Here is a 14,272-nt window from a genome sequence, read left to right as displayed (position 1 = left end):
GGGTTTCGGATTGGTGGGGTTGATATTGTAAAGCATCATCAAGTGCTACAATAAGTTGAATGTAAGGACAATCATCTTTCATTATCTTAATTAAAGAAATATGTTAGAGTTTATTTTGAGGTTATTGATATGCTTCTGATAAGTAATTGCTTCATCATGTTTCTGTTGGACAGCTTACTGTAGTTGAATAGTTACATTGTAATTAGATCTCACTGTTTTGTATGTAATGCAGTTTCGATTTCTTTAACAGATTTATAAGTACTGTCTTTGTTTTTTCACTCCTCATTACAGTCCTTGTTTTCTTCCATTTTATTAAACTGTTTCTAATGATGACAGTAATTGTCACTCGGTGATCAACTGTACCTTTGATATCGGGAAGGAATGGCAATCAAGCTAGACTTATTTATGTGCTAAAATGTATGCACTTGATCATGTGAATTTCCTGATTAGGATTTAGTAAAGATACAATAAATATTAAAGACAAATTCTTCACTAAGAATTGAAAGATTTGTTTTCTATTAAAATAACCACAGTTTCATTTATGGATATCACATTTCACTTCCCAGTACTGCACAACTGTATTGCTAATTTTTCATTTGTGTTTTTGAGTTTAGAGTACAAAGTCGCTCCCGAGTTACCAAAGTGAAGATGTTTGTATGTTTTTTTTACCAAGTCTGATCTGCTGAAGCTAATTGCTTGTCACTAGTCTAGTTCCAGATATGGCTGAGTATTCAATAATTATATGAGGCAATGTTCTTCTAGCTCATTTTTGTTGCCCTTGCGCTCTCTGGGGACAATGGTTCTTCTAGCTCATTTTCGTTGACGTTGCTTGTTTTGCCCATCGTCAAGGCTCCAGAGACTCCAAATTAAACCCCTTACAAAAAATGTGAGAATAAGATGGCAAGAATGGGGGAGGTACTTGACTTTGGTAGCTTCTGGCATGCTTAGAGGGAGCCAATTCATCCAATGTTGCTCATTCAAATTCATTTGCAAAGCTCTTATACAATCAGATATCCAGTGTTTCTTTTTCACATATTTAATTCTTTGCCCTCCGAGGATTGTGGTTGGTCTGAGGAGCAAGTTTGGCATGGCTCGACAGGAATACCTCTAGTATTTGTTTTTTGTCTGTCAAGTACATTTGTGCAGCTTGTGAGTTGAGCTGGTGGACTAAGTGAAACAAAATGTTGACAATATGCTCATTAAACTGTTTGTTGCTCTATTGCAAATATCCGTGAATCAAGTTGGTTTAGAATGAAATGTTGTTAAAATGTTGTGCAGGCGTGCAGCCTAACAAGCAGATTTGTTGGCTAACAAGGAGATTAAAAGCGAAGAGCACGAGTGGCATCTAAAAGATGTCTATGTTTTTGTTCAACAAACCAATATGCATAGTTATCACCAGTCAAAACATGCAGGGTGAATATAAGATGGGTGTGCAGAATTGTTGTTGACCTGCACCCCAGAATTATGAAGATGACTATCAAATAACTGATTAGTCAGCCATTGATAAAAGATATGAAGATTACAATGAATGATATATTAATTGATGTATTTGATTACCTATTAATAATTTTACAAAAAAGTAGATAACGCAGGATAACTCTAAAGTAACCTAAGCCAGTCGTACAAACCAGTAACGCTGCTGTTACAAGAGATATGTGCTATATCTAAATAATTATCAATCTGGTACATTTATATATTTAAGAATTATCATCTAATGAATGGTTCTGGGAGTTTGGCTACCTGATCTGTTTACTCGTGCTTTTTAAAATTGTGCTACTTTTGTCCTCCTTGCTCCTCCAGATGTGAAATGACAATTTTGACACTGATGTATGATGTTTCTCCATAATTAGGCACTTGTTGTGGCCTATTCTACGCAAACGCATGGTTGAGACTCTGGCAAACACACAATGTTAGGCACTTGTTACATTCAGCAACTGGCAGTAGAGGTTAAAGCCATAAATGTTTTGTACGACTCATACCCAACCTTAATTCGAATATAGCGAAAGGCAACCATATGTACTATATCAGTGTATGTGCATTGGTCATTCTTAATTCTAAAGAAAAGCTAAATAATGGATCTGATTAGTAAAGAAGCTGGAGAGTTGTTCAAAGCTCAAACTCACATATGGAACCACATGTTCAACTTCATCAACTCAATGTCCCTAAATTCCGCGATTCAACTAGATATTCCGGATGTCATTCACAAGCATGGTAAACCAATGACTCACTCAGAGTTGGTTCAGGCTCTGCCCATCGACACAGCAAAAGGGCCATGCGTTTATCGCCTAATGCGCATGCTTGTGCACTCTGGTTTTTTTAAAATTGTGGAGGAAGGTTATGTGCTTTCTCCTTCTTCTCGTCTACTGCTCAAAGATGAACCATTAAGCATAAGGCCATTGTTTCAAGCCGAGCTGCACCCCCTCCTGATAACCCCATGGCACTCTTTGAGTCAGTGGTTCACTAACGACGATGCAACATCATTTGAAACGGCTCATGGGAAGATGATTTGGGACCATGCTGGAGATGACCCAAATTTTTGTAATGTTTTCGCTAGTGGGATGGCTAGCGACACTTACTTTGTATCCAATGTGATAATAAAAGAGTGTAGTGACGTGTTTGACAGGATTCATACACTTGTAGATGTTGGGGGTGGGACAGGAACACTGGCTCTGTCCATCGCGGATGCATTTCCTCACTTGACATGCACTGTTTTTGATCTTCCACATGTGGTTGCAAATTTGGAAGACAGACAGAACCTGACTTATGTTGGTGGAAACATGTTCGAGGGAATTCCTTGCGCAGATGCTGTTATGTTAAAGGTAAATATACTTATGCATCCAATAGCCTGACTAATTTTGCTGGACTTGCGTTCTTTTTCATTGGTTTCTAATATTACATGTTATCTTCGCTCTGCATCATTTTCTCAGTTGATAGCATCTATAGTTTATGGTCCTTGAGCCGTACTTGCCTAGCTGCTTTGTTTAATGCCTGCATGGAATATACATGTATATGGTTGATAAATACAATAAATACATGGATAAGCAAATGTTAGTGGTATATTAGAAGTAGGACTCTCTTATCTTAGCCTAAACCTCCCCGGATAAGGTTCAAGAACAGCCCTAGGCTTGGGCAAAAACGTGGTTGGCAGATCTGATAAGGAGTCCTACAGCAATTAGAACTACATGCGGACTTGATTCCTATAAATATATGATATGTAGGCCATTTGCGGGGTTACACACATACACGTTTCTTTACTAATAATTGAGTAGAAGCATTCCGTGAGATCTCTCGAGTATGTCTATGACTGAGTAGGAATTATTCAGTCGCCACATCTCGGGAACCTTGCAAATTCAGTCCAAACACAGCCTTGCTCGTCACCGGATTCCGGCGAGTCGGGTGTATATAGCTGTCACGAATAGGCCGTCGATTAGGCCTAAATCCAGGCGTGCTTCCCGTTATTTCAGCGATTTCCTCCAAAAAGTGTTATACCATTTTCCTCTCACAACAGACCTCATAAGCAGGCCAGCCTAGAGCGGAACTAAAAGGAATATAGATATTGTATCATTCTACAGTCCTTTTGACATATACTAAGATTGTTCATAATTAGTACTTTGCTTGGATAGTGAAATGTAAAGATTTTTAATGCAATCTAAATGAAAATTAACAGTGGATATTGCACTGTTGGAGTGATGAGGAATGCCTGAAAATACTGAGTCGTTGCAAGGAGTCAATTCCAAGCAAAGAAGAGGGTGGAAAAGTAATTATCATAGATATTGTAGTCGACAGCAAGAAAGGAGATTACACGTCAATCCAAACACAACTGTTATATGATATGTTGATGATGGTGAATACCAGCGGAAAGGAAAGAACTGAAAAGGAGTGGGAAGAACTTTTCAAGGCTGCTGGATACAGCGATTACAAGATTACGGCCGAACTTGGCATCAGATCTCTGATTGAGGTATTTCCTTGATAATGTGCATGCACATTACCTGCTATGTCAACTTTGGTCTTCTCTCATCTTTAGTTGTTAGCTTAGCAGTGTGAAAATAAATGGGGAAGAACTAGAGCTTTCCTAGATAAACTGTGAGTTGTGTTAATTTCTGGGCTGTTTGTAATCAAAGCATCTATTTGTGATGCACAAACTGTGAATGAGGACATTCTCATCAAGTATTAAATTCTTGTTCAGCTCTCGCGTTGACAGAGACCAGAAACTCATCATTTAGGTCTATTATTAATTTATTTTTTAGCATTCTTATTTTAAAAGAGGTTCCCGTAAGCAAAGGAACACAGGGGTACTCAGTATTCAGTATACACCAAATTGATGCGAGAGCTCTGTTATGGAGACTCGTCTCCAGCGAATCAAAGGAAGCTGATGATTCAAGCGGAACAAAATATTTCCACTTGGTTGTGTTGATGAGCAGAACATGAAGCAACTCCGAGAGAGTAAGTTGAATCATGTGCAATCCAGGGACATTGAGTTGATTAATTAAGTGGAAGATGTGGCTTGAGCTTTATATATATAACTCTCTAGCTTCTTCACAAATCAGGTCCATTTCATTAAAACTTTTGTGTGGCCTCAACACTGTCCATCTCTTCATCCATCATCAGTACTTAGATGTCACAAGTAGGGTACCTGTCAGGGACTCCGCGAAGACATGTATAGCCATATTTTTTGCCAAAAGACATGCCCACATGACATGCCATTTATCAATTAAATATAATAAAATTTAAAAGATATTTATTATACTAATATATATAATGAACTTGAATGTAAAATTAAAGTTAGTTGATAGTAACAACTAGACCAGACAATTTTGGACACGACACGACTTACACGGTACAAAAATTTAGCGTTTTTATTTGCATTTTTAGTACACGACACTAAAGTACACGGTCGAAATTTAGTGTCGGTTTTGTGTTTAACCTTTGAGTACACGACACAACACGAAGTATACGGCATAAATAAATATTATAATTAAATTTTAATATTTTTTAAAAATATATGTAGAATTATAATAAATGTATGCATATTTATTTTCAAAATATTATTTGAGTTCATTATATTGTATATAATTGAGATCTAAATATATATTTTTTATATAATTTATAATTTTTTTTATCTAAAAATCTTATATATTAATATATATTTATATTAAATTTAATATATATTAATATTCAATTAACACGACAACCAGACATCCACAAAAGAGATAAAAGCTAAATAGACACCAATTATATTGAGACCATATATGTCTATAGAATTTGACAACATAAAGGTTTAAGCACAAGTTATCTATCTTGATTACATAGGGCAAATAAGATGGTTAAAATTACCTATACATCATGCATAACAAATACATGCACCTATGCTAACATGGCAAGTTCTAAATCCTTAAATTCACTTTCGTTTCATTAAGAATTAACACACTATCTTGTAAGTTCGCGACGCTCGTAAGAGGAATATGCACAACCAATACTAGGTTATCATACAATCACCACATATTAAGGCATCAAAATAATTTAACTAAAGAAATCCATAAATAAATCCGCTAGAACCCCACGATAACGATTAGCCCATAATCGGACTCATCATCAATGTGGGTCTCGATGAAAATATGGTATAATAAATGTAGTCTTTATAATGAATAAATAAAACCAAGTACGAAACAAGAGTAAGGTTCATAAATAAGAAAACTAGCATTCAAGTTACAACTTAGAACAAAGATTCACAAGTAAAAACAAGATCTTCTTCGTCTTCGTTGAATCGTGCTGAAACGGTCTTCTTACAGCTCTCATTGATAAGTCTCAAGCTTGATATCTTATTAAAAATGACCTAAATTTATTTATATAGCAGCCCTAATCAGCAGAGGAGTCCAGAAATCAGTCTTCTATTCTAAACAGGATTCTTGAAACCCGACCTGCACGGCCGCACGCTTGATTAGCGTGGGCGCGCTGGCTCTCTGAAGTTCGGGCGCGGCCGCGCGGTTGATCAGCGGGTGCGCTAGGCTTCTGCCAAAACTTGACTTCTTTCTTTTTCCTTGCAGATTTCAGCCGGCTTTCCACGAGCTTTTATTCCAACATCACTTTGACGAAAGTACACGAACACGAATGTACACGAACACTAAATATGTCGATTTTGTGTTTAACATTCAAGTACACGAAATACGAAAATACACGACACGAATGTATACGACACGAACGAATTGGCAGGTCTAGTAACAACCGAATACCATCATAATACTTATTTACATTAGAAACTTTTTAGATACTCAAATATATGTAAATATTTTATAATTATATTTGTTATTTCTGGATATTTCTTATATTAAAATAATTATTAAAAAAAATTAGTAAAAAGACATGCCAAATCATGAAAAGGCATACCTAGCTAATTGATGTTATGGCATGCCGTGCCGCTGTGACATGCACCGTGCCGCTGTGACATGCACCGTGCCGCTGTGACATGCACCCTAGTCACAAGTCTCATCCACGCTATCACCGACCAATCAAGTTAACTACCGACTTTATATGATAGTATTGATACAATGCCCTGTTTGTAATTCTTAAAACAAGTAATTTGGTAAGTTTATAAATACTTATGAGTTATATAATTATTTAAATAATTTAGTTTTTTCCTTAAATAAATTAAAATAAATAATTTTTAAATATAATTATCTTATTTCGCGAATATTAAATTAAATTAATATTTTAAAACATATTTTTTAAGCTAAAGTTAATAAAAAAATGAAAAATCAAGGCCCCGTTTGTCTGTCAACTTATAAGTTACTTGTAGTTTATAACCCGTAACAACTTATCTCGGAGTGTTTGTCAACCTAACTTATAAGTTGGATTTATAACTTATAAGCTGATAAGTTGAATGTGAGTAACAACGTATTTTTTTTAATTTATTTTGAATTTTTATTTCTAGTTAACTTTAGTTTTAAAAAATGTGTTCTAAACTATTTTTCTAATATAATAATCACGAATTAAGATAACTTTATTTATAATTTATTTATTTTTGTTCAATTAAGTAAAAAAAAATTCTGACTTTTATCCCAACACCTATACAACTTATAAGCATTTATATACTTAGGGCCTGTTTGGCACCACAATATAAGTTGCTTATTAACTTATAAGCTCGTAACTACTTATCAACAAGTATTTGTCGACCCAACTTATAAGTCAGATTTTCAACTTATAAGCTGATAAATTGAATGTTAGTAACGACGTACTTTTTCTGAACTTATTTTGATTTTTCGCCTTTTTATTAACGTAAATTTTAAAAAAAAATTAAATGTTAATCTAATATAAAATTCATGAAATAAGATAATTATATTTAAAAATTAGTTATTTTAATTAATTTAAATAACAAAATTCTAACTTATAAGTAAAATTATCCAAACACTTATGTAACTCGTAAGTGTTCATCTACTTATCACTTGTAAGTCACTTATTCATTTTACGTCAGAAGTTACTTATTTTAAGATTTCCCAAACAGACAATTATCACTTATAAGACACTTATTCATTTTAAATCATAAGTTACTTATTTTAAGATTTCCCAAACGAGCATCAAAATAAGTTGAGAAAAAATACATATTTACTAACATTCAACTTATAAATAAGTTATAAATTCGACTTATAAGTTGGGTCGACAAATACACTCCTATAAACTCTTACGAGTTTATGAGACTTATAAGTTTGGTCGACAAACACACTCCCATAAACTGTCATAAGCTCGATTATATAATCACGTGCCAAACAGGGCCATAATGTAGTAAAAGATAACTTTTGACACCAATACATGACTTTAATTCTTCTATAGTGATAGGGTATAAGCAACCTGGCTAGGGCCCAACCCATATCTAGGGTGAGGCAGGCTCAGCTGGTGGACCAAGACCCCCCTCACCTAGAGCAGTCAAGTGGAGAGACCCAGGCTCAGGGCGAAACCAAGACGTAGATCATCTCCCAGCAAGGATCCAATCCAGGACCTGGATCATCTCCCAGCAAGGATCCAAACCAGGACCTGGATCATCTCCCAGCCAGGATCCGACCCAGGACCTGGATCATCTCCTACCCAGGATCCAACCCAGAACCTGGATCATCTCCCCGCCAGGATCCAACCCAGGACCTGGATCATCTCCCATCCAGGATCCTACCCAGGACCTGGATCATCTCCCAGCTAAGATCCAACCCAGAACCTGGATCATCTCCCAGCCAGGATCCCACCCATGACCTGGATCATCTCCCAGTCAGGATCCAACCCATGACCTGGATCATCTCCCATCCAGGATCCAACCCATGACTTGGATCATCTCCTAACCAGGGTCCAGCCCATGACCTCGATCACCTGCCTACCTGGATCCAGTCCAGAACCAGGATCACCCTGAGGGGGGTCCCAGCAAGCACATGCACACTCCACAACCCGCCAAGGAAGGGTACGTGGGCACGTGACGGTGACAGCTATCAACAACCAACATATCAGACAAACACAGCGCATTTCAGAGTACCGTTAGGACACCCTAAACGTGGTCCTCACCTGGAAACGTGTACGCAATCCACCCAAGCCAGGCGTCCTCTGCCTCCAGCAACCAACGGCCCTGATCTAGAGGTACCAACCCATAAACCCTACCTTTGGGCTATATATACCCCCAAAGATGAAGGGTTTAGGGGTTAGAAAAATACTTTCATTACACACACTCTCATAGACTCAGCCTACACACACACAACGACCTAAGTCCTCTCTATCTTCATCTTCCCCAACCAGCTACTTATTCTTACACCGGAGGCGCCGGGGGGACAAACCCCCCCCCCCCCCCCGTGTTGTTTTGCAGGCTCCCAACAACAACTACACCTCATTCACACCCAGAAGGTCCAGACACGACGTCGGAAGGAGCCGCCCCGCTCATCGGAGTATCATTTGGCGCTAGAAGGAGGGGCGCTCCATCCTTAGGTCTAGGTGCCCCTAGATTCACCTTCATCAGCAAACTCTTAAGAGAGTCCACATCTTAAGCCTTTAAGAACACAAACAACCATACCCTCTCTTGAATATGAATGTTGTTCATTTTAGCCACGTTTATGTGAGCTCATTACGTTAGGCCGCGTTTGTGTGAGCCCCTCCTCGTTTGTTAGTTTTGATTGTTTGGGGCTTGATAATCTTGATAGTCTTAAAACCTGGGGTTTGATAGTTTTGATAGTTTTTAAAACCCAGATCTACTTTAGTTTGCATATTGTCTTTGTGTTCTAGAGCCTGCTATTCTTGTTCAGTAGTATTGTTAGCAAAACCAAGAAAGTTTGTTTGGTGTTATTCTTGAATTTTTTTGTAATCTTCAAAAAAGCAACCTTAGATCCACATTTTTAGCCTCAAATCTTGGTCAGTTGTTGTTGGGTTTCAAAGGCATAAAACGCAGCGGATAAACGTAAATAAAACAAAAATTTCGAAACCCAAAAACAGGATCCATGTATAATTATGGGCAGATTATGGAGATAACGAATCATACCTTTCAAGAGCTTAACTTTCACGAGCTCAACGGAGATCCTAGCTATCACGCTTTGTGTCTACCTCTTGGAGAAACACCTCTATGGTATCCACACGAGCACCTTCAAGAACGTCTTATGAACTTGACTACGGAATGGATGTACTAGCCTGCTTCTTGACGATCTGAATTGCCTCTGCCTCTCTTTGCTGCTAGGGTTTTCTCAAAAATGTACAAGCCTCTTTAACCTATCATTATGTATTTATAATGGCTGATTAAAAAGGCCCATAACAGCAAAGCCCAACCCTAGTAGGTATTGGATTAAATAATAAAAACAAATTTCTATTATTTAATTAATAACTAAGTCATACTTAATTATTATGGGCAAAAACATTCCTTTTAATTCGAATTTATATTATCTCAATTAAGTCTTACTTAATTATAATAAAATTCAAATAATCATCAATTAATTTAAATCCATAATTTAAATTAAATATTCCATTAAGTGCTCTATTTGTGCGACCCTATATGCTATTATTTAATTGGCAATTATTTTATTCTCTAATAAAATCATAAACAATGAGCGATATCTAGTAATACATCATTGTTACCCAATTAAACAATAATTAAATCGTGATTAGATAAAACCTTTCGTGATTAATGTTTTTCGTGTAATATAATCCCTTTAATCATACATATTATAGATTAAACTCGAGGCATGTATTTAGTCATCCTCTTCAACATTTAATCCGGGTTTACTTGATCCATGAGTAGATTATCAAGACAAATCATTATTTGAGCATGGCCATGCTTTTATAATCTCACTCAATCAAGAGGCCAATAATATCTCTCCTAATTATAGGAGGGTTAAATCCTTTATCTATCATTCATATTTCTCATACGACTCATGATATACCCGATGTCCACTTTTATCATCACCCGATCAAAAGTAACTTTTAATGTAGTCAAAGTATATTAATCCTCGTATAGAAATATAATGATTTCAAGTCAAAGGATCGTTACACCATTATCACTGTGAGTCTTTCTTATGACTTTATTAAACAGGAAGAATCTCACTGTGGGTCTGTCCAGTACCATGTACTCTCACATGTACTTATGTATTGACTTTAGTATCCCCATACTTATAACCAATGAGATGTGGTTATCTTGTCAAACAACATACTAGTCTATCTATGTATTATTATTGTCCTATATAATAATACTCGACTAGGGACCTTTAAGAATATGATATATTATATAATCTCAAGTTCAAGTCATGTACTTAAACTATACAATTTGTATCATGATTCTAAGGACATTTATTATGCTAACAAAATATCACAGTAATTAAGGTCATAATAAATACATTTATTGAATGATCAACTGACATAAAGATTATAAAAAAATAATGTATTGCCTCTAGGACACCTACACTAACAATCTCCCACTTGCACTAGAGCCAATCACCCATATATCTAATACCCATGGAACTAGTGTGACCATCGTGCTTCTGCTGTGACAAGCCTTTGGTCAGTGGGTCTGTAATGTTATCATTTGTGTACACTTTACATATGTGTATATCACCCCTTTCATTAATCTCTCGAATAAGGTGAAATCTCCTGAGTATATGTTTAGCCCGGGAGTGTGATCTAGGTTCTTTAGCCTGTGCAATGGCTCCATTATTATCGCAGTATAGATCAATGGGATCTGCGATCGATGAAACCACTCCCAAATCAGAAATGAACTTTCGAATCCAAACGGCCTCCTTAGCTGCTTCACAAGCTGCAATGTACTCAGCCTCCATTGTAGAATCAGCTACTGTTTCTTGCTTTGAACTCTTCCAGTTTACAGCACCTCCGTTTAGACAAAACACAAAACCAGACTGTGATATAGTATCATCTCTGTCTGTTTGGAAACTTGCATCGGTGTAACCTTTTACAACGAGTTTCTCTTCTCCTCCATACACCAAGAATGAATCTTTAGTTCTTTTCAGGTACTTAAGAATATTCTTAACTGCCGTCCAGTGACCTTCACCCGGATTAGACTGGTATCTGCTCATCATGCTCAAAGCATACGAGACATCTGGGCGAGTACATACCATTGCATACATGATAGATCCAATTGCTGAAGCATATGGGACTTTATTCATGTGGTCCTTCTCATCCAATGATTTCGGACACTGGTCCTTAGAGATCGTTATCCCTTGAGACACAGGGACATATCCCCTTTTTGCATTTTGCATTCCAAAATGATGCAAAACCTTATCAATGTATGTGCTCTGACTTAGACCGATCATCCTTCTAGATCTTTCTCTATAGATCCTCATTCCTAGAATGTAGGATGCCTCTCCTAAGTCTTTAATGGAGAAATTGCTCCCTAACCAAGTCTTAACAGCCTTTAGAGAAGGTATGTCATTCCCCATTAGTAGTATATCATCAACATATAGTACTATGAATGCCACATAGCTCCCAGTAACCTTCTTGTAAACACACGGTTCATCTTCGTTTTGAACAAAGCCATACTCTGTGACTATTTCATCAAAACGGATATTCCATCTCCTAGAGGATTGCTTCAATCCATAAATGGATCGACGCAATTTACATACCTTGCCAGCATTCCTTGGATCGACAAAACCCTCAGGTTGTGTCATGTACACATCCTCTTCAAGGCTTCCATTAAGGAAGGCTGTTTTGACATCCATTTGCCAGATTTCATAATCATGGAATGCTACAATGGCAAGTAAAATCCTTATAGACTTGACCATAGCCACTGGTGAGAAAGTTTAATCATAGTCAATACCATGAATTTGTTTGAAACCTTTTGCAACCAGCCTAGCTTTATAGGTCTGAACATTTCCATCCATGCCCTTTTTCTTCTTAAAAACCCATTTGCACCCTATGGGTTTTACCCCTTCAGGTGGATCAACCAAAGTCCATACTTGGTTTTCGTACATGGAATCTATCTCGGATTTCATGGCTTCAAGCCATCTCTTAGAGTCTGGACTGTTCATAGCATCTTGGTATGTGAAAGGCTCATCTTCATCTATGAGCATCAAATCACCACACTGAGTCATGAGAAATCCATATCTCTCTGGCTCATGGCAAAATCTACCAGATCTACGAACAACCTGTGTTTATTGAGCATTATCATTATTCTGCTCTTGTTCCACTTCAGGTTCAATGCTATTTTGCGGTTCTCGATCTTCATCGAGATCTATAGTTCTCTCACTGTTTTTTTTGGAAACAAAATCTCTTTCCATGAAGACAGCATCTCGAGCAATAAACACTTTCTGCTCAGAAGGACTATAAAAATAATACGCCTTTGTTTCATTAGGGTATCCTACAAAAATGCACTCTTCGGATTTAGGTCCAAGCTTGTCAAATTCTTGACGTTTCACAAATGCCTTACATCCCCAAACTTTCATAAAGTTCATGCTTGACTGTTTCTCCTTCCATATCTCATATGGAGTCTTTTGAACCTTCTTAGTAGGAACACGGTTAAGTGTGAAAGCCGCTGAATTTGAGCGTAACCCCAGAAACTAATTGGAAGATCTGCATGACTCATCATCGATCGCACCATATCCAACAAGGTGCGATTTCTCCTCTCTGAAACTCCATTCCATTGAGGTGTTCCTGGCGGAGTGAGTTGTGATGCAATACCACACTCTTTCAAATACTCTCTAAATTCAGTGCTTAAGTATTCACCCCCACGATCGGATCGTAAGATCTTAATACTTGCATCTCCGCCTATTTGCTTCTCTACTTCAACCTTGTATTCTTTAAATTTTTCAAAAAAATCGGATTTGTTCTTCATAAGATATACATATCCATATCTACTGAAATCATCAGTAAATGTTATGAAGTAGTAGTAGCCTCCTCTAGCCATTACACGCATTGGGCTACATACATCACTATGTATTAGCTCCAGACGTTTAGTGGCCCTTTGACCCTTACCAGTGAAAGGGGATTTAGTCATCTTACCAAGCAAACAAGATTCGCATTCTTGGTATGATTCAAAATCAAACTTATCCAAGTATCCATCCTTATGTAATTTGGATATGCGTTTCTCATTTATGTGGCCTAGACGACAATGCCAGAGGTATGTTTGATTTGAGTCATTCATTTTAAGTCATTTGTTTTCTATATTACAGACAGGGTTATCTAAATCAAGAACATATAAACCATTAAATAAACGCGCAACACCATAGGTTAAATCATTCAAAGCAAAAGAGCAACTGTTGTTCTTTATTGTAAACGAAAAACCTTTCTTGTCCAAACAAGAAACAGAAATAATGTTTCTGCGAATCGCAGGCACGTAAAAACAGTCTTCTAGTTCTAAAACAAGCCCATAGGGCATAGATAAATAATAAGTCTCTACAGCTAAAGCAGCAACTTTTGCTCCATTGCCTACTCTTAGGTCCACTTCTCCCTTAGCCAAAGTTCTACTTCTCTGCAGGCCCTGCACATTTATACAAATGTGAGAAGCACATCCAGTATCAAATACCCAAGATGTAGAAATAGACAAATTGACTTCTATAACATAAATACCTGATCCAGAAATCTGAACTGCTTTCTTTTTCTTCAGATCCTCCAAGTAAATTGGACAGTTTCTCTTCCAGTGACCATCTTTCTTACAGTAGTGACATCACCCTTGGCCACACCACCTTTAGGCTTTAAAGCCTGTTTGGGACCTGAATTTGGCTTGGGTGTAGAATCAGATCCAATCTTCTTCTTACCCTTCCATTTGCCCTTCCCTTTGGCCTTACCTTTATTTCCCACCATCAGTATGGGAGCAGGT

General features: G+C 37.1%; 1 protein-coding gene across 1 annotated transcript; it reads left to right on the top strand.

The window, feature by feature from the left end:
* Positions 1-1,885: 1,885 nt before the first annotated feature.
* LOC141684556 (trans-resveratrol di-O-methyltransferase-like) lies at positions 1,886-4,185 on the top strand. The gene is made up of 2 exons (XM_074489590.1): positions 1,886-2,819; positions 3,668-4,185. The coding sequence occupies exons 1-2, from the start codon at positions 2,073-2,075 to the stop codon at positions 3,968-3,970; spliced, it is 1,050 nt and encodes a 349-aa protein (XP_074345691.1). The 5' UTR covers positions 1,886-2,072; the 3' UTR covers positions 3,971-4,185.
* The last annotated feature ends 10,087 nt before the right edge of the window (positions 4,186-14,272 follow it).

This window comes from Apium graveolens, chromosome 9, assembly GCF_009905375.1.
Source record: "Apium graveolens cultivar Ventura chromosome 9, ASM990537v1, whole genome shotgun sequence".
Classification (NCBI taxonomy): Eukaryota; Viridiplantae; Streptophyta; class Magnoliopsida; order Apiales; family Apiaceae; genus Apium; species Apium graveolens.
This window is presented reverse-complemented; position numbering and strand designations above follow the sequence as displayed.